Source organism: Apiospora hydei, assembly GCF_038363865.1.
Source record: "Apiospora hydei strain CBS 114990 chromosome Unknown utg000006l_segment0_segment0, whole genome shotgun sequence".
In the NCBI taxonomy this organism is placed as follows: domain Eukaryota; kingdom Fungi; phylum Ascomycota; class Sordariomycetes; order Amphisphaeriales; family Apiosporaceae; genus Apiospora; species Apiospora hydei.
In genome coordinates, this window is record NW_027117365.1 from 3,488,965 (window position 1) to 3,502,733 (window position 13,769).

The window sequence follows — 13,769 nt, forward strand, 5'->3', positions numbered from 1 at the left end:
GGTCACGACGAGACCATTCCCACCACCCATCACATTCTTCGCGGCATCACAACGAACAGAAAACCGTCGGCGAGTATGCCTTGCATGTTCTATTCACACACGTGAGTTGGGAAATAACCCTGTGCTCTTGATATACGCATGCTAACCCCCAACAAGTTCATCGCGCTCGCTGAAGAGAAGCTGAATGAGTGCATCACTGTTCCATTTGACCCTGAACCGCAAATCGAGCAAATCTGCGGCCCCGGAGCAGACCCGGCTTTTGACCAGTTCATTGTCGCCCTTGGGCACATTGCAAAACAGAGGCCCAAACCTCTGATCGACCTGATTATGCTATGGAGGAAACACAAGAGCGAATCCGCCAGCGAAGCAAGGCAGCAGCTCCAGCAGTCAAGAGGCGCCCCTACCAGCGCCCCCTCCTGAGGCGCAACACCGAGCCGGTGCAAGTCATCACTGCGAACGCGTCGGCTTCAGAGGCGGGGGCAGCAAATAGCCCAACCTCACTTGCGGCGAAGCAAGAGTATGTGGCTCAAGCCGAGCGTCGGTCTATCGTATCAATCTATATACTCTGTCGTGTTCTCTTGGAGGTTATCAGTCAAAGTAGTCTCAGCTCCATCACGGTCGAGATGGAAGACAAACTCGAAAGCATCATCTTTGGCCAACTCAAGATTGCCGACATTGAACAGCTTTTCGTGTCTCCGTTGAAGTTGGCCAACTGGAACCTGTTTGCTCAGCTTCTAGGGGTCATGAGTGAGATCAATTTCGTCAGTGTTACAGATAGATTCATCGCCGATCTCGATCGTTCGCTCCAGGAATATACAGCCAGAAGTCCTACCACGGCCAAAGACCCTGAAGGTCAGATGGAGCTGGTGTTAGGGGGAATGAAACACTTGCGCATCAATATTGAGAACGACCTTGCCTGGGAGCAGTCGTGCGATTTTCTGGTTTCGCTGGGAAGACTCTTTGCTAAATCGCATGGACAAAAGGTCAAATCAGCGTTCTGTCAAGTCTTGGATACCCTCCTCTTGCCAATCGCCGCCAAAGCAAGCAATAGCCATTTCACCCATCCCAAATGGGGAGAAGTCATCAGTAACACTACACCTCGCTTGGCGCAGATGTTCGTCAAACCCCGTCATTGGCAATTCGCATTTCCCTTGACGGCTACCATGGTCTGCGTCTCGCCCCCTGAAACGTCAAGTTCACAGTGGTTGCAGCTTGTTCTACCCTTGCAACCACGATTGAAAGACCGGGCCATGCGGCCGTTGTGCCTCCAAGTCGTTTCGAGACTCCTCTGGACCTACCTTTATCGGAGTAACGACGCCCTGGCTGGCGTTGCCCGAAAATTAGATGAAGTCATGAAACTCGTGATACCGCCTACCAAGCGAACTTTCACGCCTGCTGACACGGCTGTGTCGGGTCCCCTCATCCAGATAATCAGAATAATCGGGTACAAGCATACGGAGTACTGCTTCAAGAACATCATTTTCCCCTTAATCAATGCGGATCTATTCAACTCAAATAAGGATCTGAAGGTCGAGCAACTTGACCCTGACAGGATAGTCATTGGCATAAGAGCATTTCTAGTGGTCGTGTCTGACCTGGAGAAGGGTGAAGATGGTCGCCCTCCGTTCCCGCTCGAGTTCGCACCACCGCCTCCTTCAGATAGGGCCGCTCCAAGCTCGCCTTCAGCTGTCTCCACACAGCATCTTCCCCTTAATGGAACGCCTGCACTGATCCAGGACGATTCGCTTTCCAAGCTCGTCCGGCTCGATGCGTTGAGCGACGTGGCGAGAGAGTACTACAAAAAGTTTTCGGAGATCCTTGGCAAGATTACCATAATATGCGACAACACATTTGGTGGACAGGCCGCTCTGGATGAGAAATTCAACAGTCCAGGCCCCAAGACACCAATTGCCGAAACATTCAACTTCACGAGGCGAGAAGACCATCAAAGCCCTGCTGAGCAGAAACAAGCGTTCTATGAGCTTCTTCATGTTGCTGTACAAGCACTGCCTCGCTGTCTCTCCAGCGATATCCCGTTTAACCCTCTCATCAACCTGCTATGCACGGGAACCGCCCATGTGCAAACCAACATCGCTGAGTCTTCCGCCCAATCACTCAAGTCAATCGCCCGGCAATCCCATGCAAATCAGGTAACCATGGGTTTCGCCCGCTTCATCTTCAATTTTGATGACCGATATTCCACAATGTCTGATGGAGGGATGCTGGGGCCCGGTCATATTGAGAACACATTGCGACTATATGTTGAGCTTCTACAGATTTGGAGAGATGAAATAAGAGAAAAGACGCGGGAAGCAGCATCTGGTCCCAACGAAGGCAACCTCACTGATAAAAGGGGGATGAAGCTGGATCTGTCAAGTATCTGGGCCGAAGTCGAGCATGTTGAAGCACGCGGCCTGTTCTTCCTCTGTTCCCAATCGCGGAGAGTGAGATACTTCGCAGTCACAGTTCTTCGACTCATTACAGAATTTGACAGCGCACTGGGCAAAGAGAGTGCGCTCGAAAAGGAGAACCAGCGCCTGATTGACATCCTCGAGAATGATTCCGAGCAAGTCATGAGCTTTAAAGATGAGCTGCTGTCGGTAGCAGAACGGAGCCGCCTGCAACGCGGCAAGCAGAATGGCAACAACCGGGGTGCTCTGATTGAGCTCTGCACAAGTGACGTCTCTTACGACACTACACTATGGTTCAAGATCTTCCCCAACCTCATCCGCATCGCGTATGATCGGTGCCCCTTTACAGTTACCATTGGTCGCGATCTGGTCTGCAACCGAATACTTCAAATGTACAAGGGCATTGTGATCATGTCGGAACCCACCCGAGGACTCTACTATGGCTCTGAACCTGGAAGTGCTCGATACAATACGAGAACGCCGGTGACACAACCAGATGTTCTTGTTGAGCAGTTCAAGCTGTATCTTACATTCGCTTGCACGACACTAGTTGACACCGGCACCGCTCAACCTGGCCTCGTGCAGGGCAACCAACACGTACGGAAAGGATCAAAGTCTTCTGACAAGATCATCTCTGCCCGGATCCTATTCAAGTATTTGATCCCTTTGCTACAGGTGTCGTCAGCTTCGGTCCGTGACGCTGTCGTACTGGCTATGGGTTCCATCAACATCAATATATACCGCACGCTGCTAGAGGAACTGGCTGGTCAGGTCGCGAGATGCAACGATGAAGCCCGGGCCCGGATTCACCAGCGCACTAACAGCGGCCCTCGTCGAAACCGCAAGATGGATTTGCTGCGAACGGAACTCACCCATGTCTACAAGCTCACCTCTCATTTCCTCAAAGAGCCGGAAGTTTACAATGATGACTGGATCCTGAGTAATCTCACTGCATATACGAAAGATCTCAAGTTGTTCCTTATGGACGGTGAGGTACAGATGGACTGGGAATTTCAGAAGCTGCGGCGTCACTATTGCGGTCTCATGGAGGAATTATTCGAGGGGATCAACCGAGCTAGAGACCCCTCCCGATGGTTGACCTTCGAGGCTCGCAAGTCCTCTTTTGCCCTGATGGAAGACTGGTGCGGCTTTTCTCCGAACCAGCCACAAATTCGACAGAGGGAAGATACAATGAGGCAATCTATGATCGATCAACAGTCGGTTGGCGAGCGAGGAACGCTGTCTGCGGCGATGGAGATCGAGAAAAGAAATCTGAGGACTGCGGCTCTAAGCGCTATGGCAGCGCTTTGCGCCGGTCCTATCAGCGTTACCACTGAAAGTGGCGTGAATTTGTCGTTTGACATACGACGCATGCTCGCATGGGTCGAGACCATCTTCAACTCAGGGAGTGACCGTCTGAACCTTATTGGACGGCGTGCTCTGAAGAACCTGATCGTTTTCAACCAAGTGGAACACTCCTATTTACTTGAGCACTGCATCGCACGCTGCTATCTGGCCGATGTTTCAAAAGTGCTCGAGAGCTATTTCGCCGTCGTGACTGAGGTCCTTCTACAGCACACCGACTATCCGTCGCCTTTCTGGAGACTTCTCGGGCTATGCCTTTTTACACTTGGTAATGATGCGAGCGAAATCCGGTCCAAATCAGCACGCGTGCTGCGAGCTCTTGAAGAACGGCAACAGGTCGGGCGTACCTCGAAGATCCAGGATTTCGATATCAGCATATCTGACAAAACGAAGGCCGTGTATAAACTGGCCCAATTCGAAATCTCAAAGCGGCTTGCGAAGCAACATCCAGAGCTCGCCTTCCATATCTTTTCCGAGTTCACGCTTTATTTCAAAAGCCTACAGGCAGGGGCCCAGCGTAACGTGGTAGCTGTGATCTTGCCCTGGATTCAAACCATTGAGCTCAAGATCGATCCCAACGGGGGCCTGTAGCCAGCTCATACGTACTTCTTGCCAATTTGCTGGAGATCACAATCAAATCCAGCGCAGCTTTACACAACGAAGTCCAAGCATTGTGGCAGGCGCTGGCGACTGGTCCGCATCCCGGCAATGTTCGACTCGTTATGGACTTCATCATCTCTCTCTGCCTCGAAAGGCGGGAACAGAACTTTGTCGAATACGCCAAACAGATAGTGGTCTTCTTGTCAAGCGCTCCAAGTGCGCCAGGTATCAAAGTAGTGGAGTTTCTACTGATGCAGATTACACCCAAGGCCATGGTTCCCAACGAGAAACGAGAGGCCATACCACCACCCCCGGATGTTAACCAATTGCCGTATTGTGCTGATCTTGCCGAGGCCCTTCCGGTTGGCACCAAACAAGCTGGGTTTTCTCTTGGGCAACTGGCTCTAATCTTGCTCGTGGACCTAATGGTATCTCCGGTGCAGCTCACCGCCGACAACCTGCCGGTCCTGTTGCAGGTCGTCACAGTTCTGTGGGATCACTACACGCCGCTTGTCCAGGAGCAAGCCCGAGAGATGCTGGTTCACCTTATCCACGAGCTCGTTATCTCGAAAATGGATGATGCTGCACCCAAGGAGACGAAAGAGTCCATCGAAAACCTAATCGATGCCATTCGTCGCCACGACCGTACCGTGGTTTGGAACTACGAAGACAACAACGGAAAAGTCGTTGACCGTGAGAAGAGTGTACCGCAAAGCATGGAGTATCTCACTGCCCAGGTTGTGAAAACCTTTGAAATCACATTTCCTGGAATTAAAGAACAATGGAGCCGCCTCTCTCTAACGTGGGCTACCTCATGCCCTGTGCGGCACCTAGCCTGCCGTTCATTCCAAATTTTCCGATGTATTTTGACGTCGATGGATCAGCTGATGCTGGGAGACATGCTCGCAAGACTATCCAACACCATCGCAGACGAAGACTCCGAAATCCAGACATTCTCCATGGAAATTCTGACAACACTGAAAACACTCATCGTCAAGTTGGACAACGAGAAGCTCTTAGCTTTGCCTCAGCTGTTTTGGACCACATGTGCTTGCTTGGAATCAATCAACGAGAGGGAGTTCCTTGAAGCAGTGGATATGCTCAACGAGTTCCTGGAGAAACTTGACTTCTATGATCCAAACGTTCGCCGTATTTTGGCGGAGGGACAACCCCCACGGTGGGATGGCTCTTTCGAAGGATTGCAGAATCTACTCTACAAGGGACTGCGATCATCAATATGCCTCGAGCCAACTCTGAAGACGTTGGACAAGTTGGTGCAGTTGCCGAGCGATCACTTGATCGGGATGGATGATCGTCTATTTTTCACCACCCTTGCTAACTTTCCTCGTTTCTTGGAGGCCCTGGAGCAGGATCTGGACACACTGCCCGACGATGTCATGCAGTCCGCGGATATCCTGTTTGCAGTTGCTGAGGCCCAGGGCTTTCAGTCCATCTGTGCTGCTCTAGATGGATTCATGAGCTGCGGGTACAGCAGCAGCCATGACTTCCTTTTGCAGTTGTTCTATGCCCTTCGTGACGTCTACTTACCACGACTGGATGTCAGCATGCTTGTCATGCTGATGGGATTCCTGACCAATAGCATACCGCCAGTAAAGATCATGACCATGCGGATCCTGAGCGTCATCATCCCCGAGACGGAAATGAGGAAACCCGAGATTGCCGGACACGGTTCAGACCTAATTTCTCCGCTCCTGCGTCTGCTTCAGAGCGAGTACTGTATGGAAGCCCTCGAGGTTCTGGGCAGCATCATGACCATGTCGGGATCTTCTATGGACAAGCATCACCTCCGAATGAGCATGACAAGGGCGTCTTCAAAGGCCGTCCGCAAAGAGTACGAACGAACCCAGAGTCTGTTTGGTATACCCGAAGAGTCTGGATGGGCCGTCCCTATACCTGCTAAGAAAACGGACATTACGCGCGCCAACATACATGCTGCTTTCTATGTTTGCCAGTCCGATGCAGAGAACGGGACACCGACTGAGCCTACCCCCACTCCCGAGGTCGAATTCCACAATGACGATTTCCCCTACGGCTACTTCCAGGTGCCGGATCGCAGCGATACCATGATGTCTGATGATGTTCGTAATGAGGGTCCATCAGGAGCGGACCTGGTCACGAGGCTCGACAGCCTTGACGACTTCTTCGACGACTTGTCTCAGAGCCCGCCAAGCGAGGGCCGTTCATCACGCACCATTACTGAGTTTTCGCCCGAAGGCTACGAAAGCACCACTCAGCTCTACGATGAGCAGATCCTGCCCATCCTCCACCAGGCCAGCAGCAATACGTCGTTCCAAAACGGCTTCGTCGACCGTCCGCCGCCAGCTGGCTTCTCCCCGCGGGACATGCCCAGCAGTGCCAATACCATGAACCCTGGCGCATTCAGCATCGCCGCCAACAATCAGAACTCCGGGAATCTGATGACGACCACCATTGTCCGTCCGCCCTTGCATAACCGCTCCATCACGTCACCCTCGGCGCCCGCGAGCTATACCCCGCAGATGGGCGACTCGTTCACGTCGGACGACGAGCTGACCGAGGATGTCTTCTCGGACGGCGATGACGCTGCGACCCTGGCTGGTAGCGGTAGTGCCGGTAGTGTTAGCGGCAGCGGCAGCGGCGGTAATCAGTATTCGGGTGCCGGAGCCGGAGCCGGCGGTGGTGGCGCGCTGGGGGCAGCAGGCGAGAACGGCAACTTCTTTCTCGAATCCATGATCCGCCCCGTCAAGCAGGCCACGCGCAGCCACATGCGCCGCCTCACGGGCGGGCGCTCGCGCGAGGCCGAGCGCCAGCGCGACCTCTTCCGCACGCAGCAGCTCGGCCAGATCTCCAGCCCTCAGGTGCCCAAGGTGCCCAACAGCTATCTGATGAAGTCGCCTGATTCGCCGGGCGATATGTTGTGATCACATAGGCACACTCTGTATAGGAACAGGATGGAGAGGGGCCGGGCGGATGGTGTCGGAAGATGGACATGGTAATGAATGACACTTAATTTTACGAAATACGGAATGAATACGTGGTGGTAAGATATACTTATGTAATAACGAGTCGCGATTGATACTATCTTCGGCTTGGCGTGTTCGGATGTTGCTGAGAGACAGCTGGTCAACTTTGTAGCCATCATATACTTGAATTTTAGGGTTTATGTATCTATATGTTTGCGTGTGTATATGTGTATCGTCAGAGACAATACCCAAGATACTCTATATACGGTCTGACTGGAAGGCGTATTATAGCAATTCATCAAACGGACAATTCACGTAATAGCAAATGCGTGAACTGTTGACATCATATGAATCATTACTAGCACGTTTGCCGCTACCTCCAGACGACTACTAGGAGGCCGAGCCAGAAACCCCAAAACAATGGCCTTCTGGATTCATAAAACTGCGTATGTGGACATGTCATCTTTTACACCTACACGGCATGATCCCGCATGGGTTGGTATCCAACAGCATAGTCAGTAGTTGGTGCACGCACTAGAGAAGCATCAAATGACAGTGACAGCCTAATAAGACGGTGCGCCGTCATGAACTTGACATACCAGGGCTGGCGGGTCAGTCATCACAGAAGAGTAGGGGATGGGTACCTGGGGGTTCACGCGCAATCTTTGGAAAGAAGTATTAGCATCATTTGTGTTCATAAGATATTCTGATTGTTTGTGAGACGAACCCTAAAAGCAGCATGTCTAAACCCAAGCGCAAGACTCCCATCCTGTCAGCCGTGAGTGCTCCCTGTTTCTGTATCAGCGAGAAAGGCATGTCCGCTCGTCGTTTTCCTGGGCCGTGTCCTCGTCATCTAGAAGAAATCAAGCTCGGGTCGGGGCAACCAAACAGGTATGATGATTGGTATAATAGGATGGCGAAGCAAAGGCTAGTATCGGTATCGGGTAGAGTAGTCTTTGGGACTGACGACCAAACCACGGCCCTTCTTGGCGCCCTTGTAGACAGTCTCGGTGATGTCGATGAGTTCTTGCTTGTCTTCGAGAACCCAGTTGATCTTGTTGTTGTTTCCGGTTCCGCAGTCGACCATGATGTGCTTGTTACGGAAGAAGAACATGATAGTGCAGGCGTCGTACAGTTCTATTTGATTGCGCCGTTTGATCAGTATGTGGCCTGCGGGAAGATGCACGGAATGCCTTGGCGCTGTAGTACTTACCATACATCTGGTTGAAATCTGGTACCTGGTCGATGTCGCACAGGTAGATGACGCAAAAGTTGGAGACGGCGTTAGCGATCTTGTAGAGCATCTCGTCCTGCCTCATGCAGTCGGGATCCCAATCTCTGCCGAATCGGATCAAAACAAGGCGATCTTCTTCCGAGAGGATGGCCTGGGACAGCGCTTGACGTTAGCATGGCTCGTCCAGGCAATAGACCGCACAGCTTAGTCCCATGCAAAAAGACACGGCCTCTACAACAAGCGGGAGAGCTGCTTACCTGGTCCACATGCCATCCCGTCTTGAGATGCGGAAGCACGAACGACATGGTGAAAACGATAAGACGTTTGCGTACTGACTCGGGAGGCGCGAAGGCGGAGTGAAGATCCCACGATGTCTGGAGTTTGGAGTTTGACTGATGCAAGTGTGGGGTGTAGTGGAAGCGGGAAGTACCTAAGGTTAAGGTGGGGGCACTCCTGCCTAGGAGCCGCAAGTACCTATCAGGGGCGGCTAGTCCAGCAATAGAAGGCGGTCAGCCGCTCTATCTGCAATCAAAAGCACCTGCCGGCAGAATCAGTACGAGACCTTGAACTTTTCTGTGGAGACGGTCCATCTAGCTTTAATTCCTGTATGGTACGGAACATCATGGGAAAAGTGCAGCGAAACTGCAATTTGAAGAGATCCATGCTGCATACACAGCAAATCGCCCTCATTTCGCAACAACTTTGTCCCAGTGAAGGGGCTCCCGGAGCGGCTATAGGATTGCTGCATCTTGGACACAAGAAAACGCTGCAAGAACAGCCGCTATAAGTCTTGTACTTCCATCCGGTTGATTCTCTAAGCCTTGAGAAAAGATGATGAAACGAAAGAGGAATCTTGGTCGCAATGCGCCTAATGCCGACCCTACAGACACAACAAGGCCTCCCAAGAGGAAGCGCAATGTCGTCCACGAGGCGCCCACCTCGGAAGAGATTCACACAGCCAGACAGCTTCACCATCTCTTGACATTTGAGCAAGACTTGCGCAATTCCCGCCACGGCCTTCAGTCGTTCAAGGAACTCCTCGATGGAATTGTGAACGACAAACAAGACAACCAGGGCGCCCGGTTGGACATTCTCACACAGTACCTGGATCTGACTAAACCCAGGGAGTTTGAGGACGAGGTGCCCGTCTATCTCCCTGACATCATGGAAGCATGGAGCCTGGCGGCCCAATTGGACAATGAGAACGTCATGTCAGCAGTCGTTGTCGTCCTTGCCCTGCTCTTGAGGGTGATATCAGACCACGTGGAGCTTGTCCCGACCGGTCTGGGCATTGCCCGTACCATTCTCCAGAAACGCCAACAAGAGCTTCTGGCCAAGAACCTATCAGCGCAAAAGGGGAGGGACTTCGTCATATCGCCGACTTTGCGACTGGTCAGGGAGATAATCTGTCTTGATGGCGGCGCCCTTGCCGCGCCGACATTCCGAGCAAGAAACTTTACCTTGAAGTCATTGGCGAGGAATCTGGGCCTCCGCTATCTCGGTGAAGGTGCGGAGGATCCCCAGCGACCTTCTATCAGAACGAATGCTGTCAGAGTATTCATGAGCTGTCTCAAGTTTCTCCAGGTTGAGGCCAAGAAAGAGTTTCTATACCAGAAAGATATTGTGGCCGCTCTGATGCGAGAACTTAGGGAAGACCCTTCTTACCTCATTTTGGAGATCCTTCATACGTTGAGAGACTCTGTTGTATTGGATTCGAAGTTGCCCAAAGACGTGAAGATACGACTCCTCAATGCGCAATCGCTGATACGGATATCCTCACTTTATACATATCATCAGGGGCCATCGGCGGCAGATGTTGATCAAGAGGTTCAACAAGCAGCCCACACTTTCTTAATCGCAGCTTGCACGACCACAGCGGCCGGTATAATACGACCTCAAAGCGGCTATTACCCAGACGGAGTCGATTCCAATGCTATCATCAGCTCCAATTCTGATGATGTCAACGAGCCGGGCCTGGAAAGTGTGCCTTGGATAGACAAGTTTCACGATGAGGTGCCCGTACGCAACACATTGCTTGCCGAGTTTATTCAGACGCTCCGGCCATGGTCAAGTCTTAAGCAGAACGAACTGCTTACTGCAATATTCACAGCTTGCCCTGAGCTCGTGGCAAACTACTACACCAACAAAAGAGCATTTGGATTTGAACCAAAGTTGTCCGCGACTTGGATCGGCTACTCTACACTCATTTTTAACACCATACGCCTGAACATCCCACCATTCTTTGGCCATCCTAACGAGTATGCCAAACTACCGCCCCCTACCTCAGTGGTCCTTGGCAATATACTCCCACTACCACTGGATGCGAAGACGATATCCCGCTGCTTGACCCTCACGCAGAACTCGAAACTCATATCTTTTTTTGCGGTTCGATTGCTCGTAATATCTCTAGAAAAACTCGCAACTGTGTTAGAGATGCACAGACAGGCCTCTCTTTCATCGAGCTCGCTTTGGAAGGATGCTGCCCGCCGGCTCGTCGAGGAGTTCTGCCGGCGCGTACCTAACTTGAAAGACATCATCGTAAGTGCTTATCGTGCTTTGTCTGATGACGACCTTCTACAACGAGTAGCAGTGACGCGATGCCTCCTGTTGTACCATGAGGTGATTCCTCAAGTTGCATTAGCGGCCAAGTTTGACTTCTCTTCGTTATTATCTACTGCTATCAAGAATTTCGAAGTCTCGGAAGAAGAAAAAGAGGCTCGTTCGCTGCGGCTGCTAGAACTCGAGAACATCTCTGCGATCGCCGAGTATTCGTCTGGTATGAGATGGTTCTCTCACGGCAAAGATTTCCAACACTCGCCTTTCATGACCCTGTTACGGCTCTTCACCGAGAACACCCAGGGAATGTTTACCGCGAAGTCGACCAGCACATTGTTGTTTGTCGCCGAATCGCATGGCCTCGTCACAGGAAAGTCGCGGGGATCAGGCCTTGAACCATTGATGGATGCCCTCAGGAAGCAGGGGCACATTGATTCTGGTATTTGGGCTTTCCTGGACAACTGCGTGGAGCGGTGCGCCAGATCCCCAATCAAGTACCAAGAACTCATCATGGAATGGAGATCGAAGCATACAACGGGAGCAAAAGCATTGGGAGACCTGTCTATAACCCCTTTAATGATCACCATGGTGGAGCAGCTACCTTTCGCGGTATCCTCTATGGCCAAGGGTGAAGGTCTTACGAGCCTCGCTGTTTTCCTGTCTGATTATCTCGGATTTTCAAGGGATGCAGGCATAGCGGAGGAGTTGCTCAAGGATGTGCTACACAAGTTCAAGGAAGCATTCGGGAAGACAGAGGCACTGAAGAGTCTTTCCCTGTCAGACCTCCAAATCTCGGATGACATGGAGGTTGACGAGGTCCCTGCTACGAATGGGCAGGCCGAGGCCAATCACAGCGAGATGGGTCGAGCCGAGGAGGAACAGCTTGAGCAGCTGCTTCATGTGCCCGTCAAAGCTAGCAAAGACAACAATGCCTTGATGAACTGGTCATCCAAAACACCGGAAGAGCTGGTTGAAGAAGGCTACACAGCATCGGTCGTCTGGCTCCTGGCGTCTGAGCACCCCAGTATCCGCAAGGAGGCTCTGACCAGCTTGACCAAGATCGCACTCAAGGTCAAGGAATCAAGCTACGAGGAGAACGAACAGGTCTGGCTTCTACTTTCGGAGCTGGCCGAGACGGCCAAGTTGGTCATTGGGGAAGGCACCATGCCTAATACCATCCTGGCCTTCGTCTGTCGCGCGCTTGACATCTTGAAGAGCCCGACGCATGCCCTGTACCCGAAACTCAACACATTCCTCACCCGCGGACCCATTTGGGATCTCGATAAGGTGCCGATGGTTCAAGAGATCTTGCACGAGGGGCCTACGGCTGACGAAGCGTACTACACAGAGCTGAGCTGGCTTCTTTCCTATCTATTAGACTCTCTCCGGGGTACTGCTGATGTGGCAGTCTTCCACAAGAGGAAGGTGTTCGAACGAGTTTTGGTACTCATGTCCAACCCTTACATGGGGCCAAATCTTCGGACGCAAATACTGCGGATCATCTATCGGGCTACGACAGTGGAAGGAGGAAGCGATACGCTGGTGACTCGGTTCGGTGGTGTGAGTTGGCTATCGGCACAAGGGTTCACCAGTCATACGGATGGTGATGTGTGCAGGGCCCTGGCTAAGCGACTATGTGCGACCTGCAGCCCGGAACGACTTGAAGACTGGGCCAAATACTCGGGGAAAGACCTCGAGCAAGCATTGTAAGAAGAATCTAGAGTGAGAGGATAGTGTGCAGTTTGAAATGGAATACCCACAGTTTAGAGAAGCGTGCCACGGGGAAATTGCGACATTCATTACGGAGGTAACTTGAACATACATATTCCGTGGAGTTGTAGACCCAGATATCCCAAAACTGGGGTATTCTTCCTGTGGAACTCCTCGGGGCCCGTATTTGCGTCAAACTCGCGCTCCCAGGCTCTCCAAGATATGTACGGATGGATACCTACCTACTTAGACCTTGGCTAAGTGCACTGCACTTCTGTCACGCAGCTACCGCTTCCAATGTGCAATCTCTCGTGGTCTCCAAGATGATTGTAAATCTGACGAGAGTACAAAGCTTAAGCTTTCAGGTACTATCAAAAGTTGTTACACAATTATAGACGAAGGAAGTCTCCAAGAAGCAAGGGTAGGGATACAAACTACATAGTGTAGTGAGGTAACGCACATTCTAGGTGGCTAGGAATTTCAGCGGCCATCAATGTGACTTTCTGGATTTGAAGAATGCCAATTGCGGTACGCGCTGACTTTACATATGTAGATATTTCTATTTCTCCCCCCTCTCTCGAGAGAGAGAGAAGGGCGGAGGAATGCCAAGCAGCATTACGAATCGCCAGGAAGCGATCTACAAAAGCCACCCGATGATCCGAATAAGGGACCAGTGGGACAACATACGACGCCTGCTGCTCAGTGGACAGTGTTCTGGACGGTCAACTGGCAGGACTGGTGACTGGACGGCAGACTGCTGCCCAGAAATGGCAGGACGCATCTGGTGTCCGTACTGTATGACGAAACGGTTGTCATCTCCACTTATATCCGCGTCACGTAGGCCTGATCTCTCGTTTCAGATGGCAGATGGCAGACGGCAACGACAGCGAGCGCGCCCGGAAGCGTGTTTCATGTCCCCTTTGGGTCCTT

The 13,769-nt window shown here is 51.9% G+C and overlaps 4 protein-coding genes across 4 annotated transcripts; 3 read left to right on the top strand and 1 right to left on the bottom strand.

Moving 5' to 3' along the window:
* Nucleotides 1-332: 332 nt before the first annotated feature.
* On the top strand, nucleotides 333-4,367 carry PG997_008312 (cell morphogenesis N-terminal-domain-containing protein; the record flags this gene model as incomplete). The annotated part of the gene is made up of 1 exon (XM_066812627.1): nucleotides 333-4,367. The coding sequence occupies one exon, from the start codon at nucleotides 333-335 to the stop codon at nucleotides 4,365-4,367; it is 4,035 nt and encodes a 1,344-aa protein (XP_066667969.1).
* A 131-nt stretch (nucleotides 4,368-4,498) lies between these two features.
* On the top strand, nucleotides 4,499-7,297 carry PG997_008313 (cell morphogenesis N-terminal-domain-containing protein; the record flags this gene model as incomplete). Its single annotated transcript, XM_066812628.1, has 1 exon — nucleotides 4,499-7,297. The coding sequence occupies one exon, from the start codon at nucleotides 4,499-4,501 to the stop codon at nucleotides 7,295-7,297; it is 2,799 nt and encodes a 932-aa protein (XP_066667970.1).
* Nucleotides 7,298-8,267: 970 nt separating this feature from the next.
* On the bottom strand, nucleotides 8,268-8,878 carry PG997_008314 (mitosis protein DIM1-domain-containing protein; the record flags this gene model as incomplete). Its single annotated transcript, XM_066812629.1, has 3 exons — nucleotides 8,268-8,476; nucleotides 8,553-8,724; nucleotides 8,831-8,878. The coding sequence occupies 3 exons, from the start codon at nucleotides 8,876-8,878 to the stop codon at nucleotides 8,268-8,270; spliced, it is 429 nt and encodes a 142-aa protein (XP_066667971.1).
* Nucleotides 8,879-9,404: 526 nt separating this feature from the next.
* Nucleotides 9,405-12,839, top strand: PG997_008315 (uncharacterized protein; the record flags this gene model as incomplete). The annotated part of the gene is made up of 1 exon (XM_066812630.1): nucleotides 9,405-12,839. The coding sequence occupies one exon, from the start codon at nucleotides 9,405-9,407 to the stop codon at nucleotides 12,837-12,839; it is 3,435 nt and encodes a 1,144-aa protein (XP_066667972.1).
* Nucleotides 12,840-13,769: the final 930 nt, after the last annotated feature.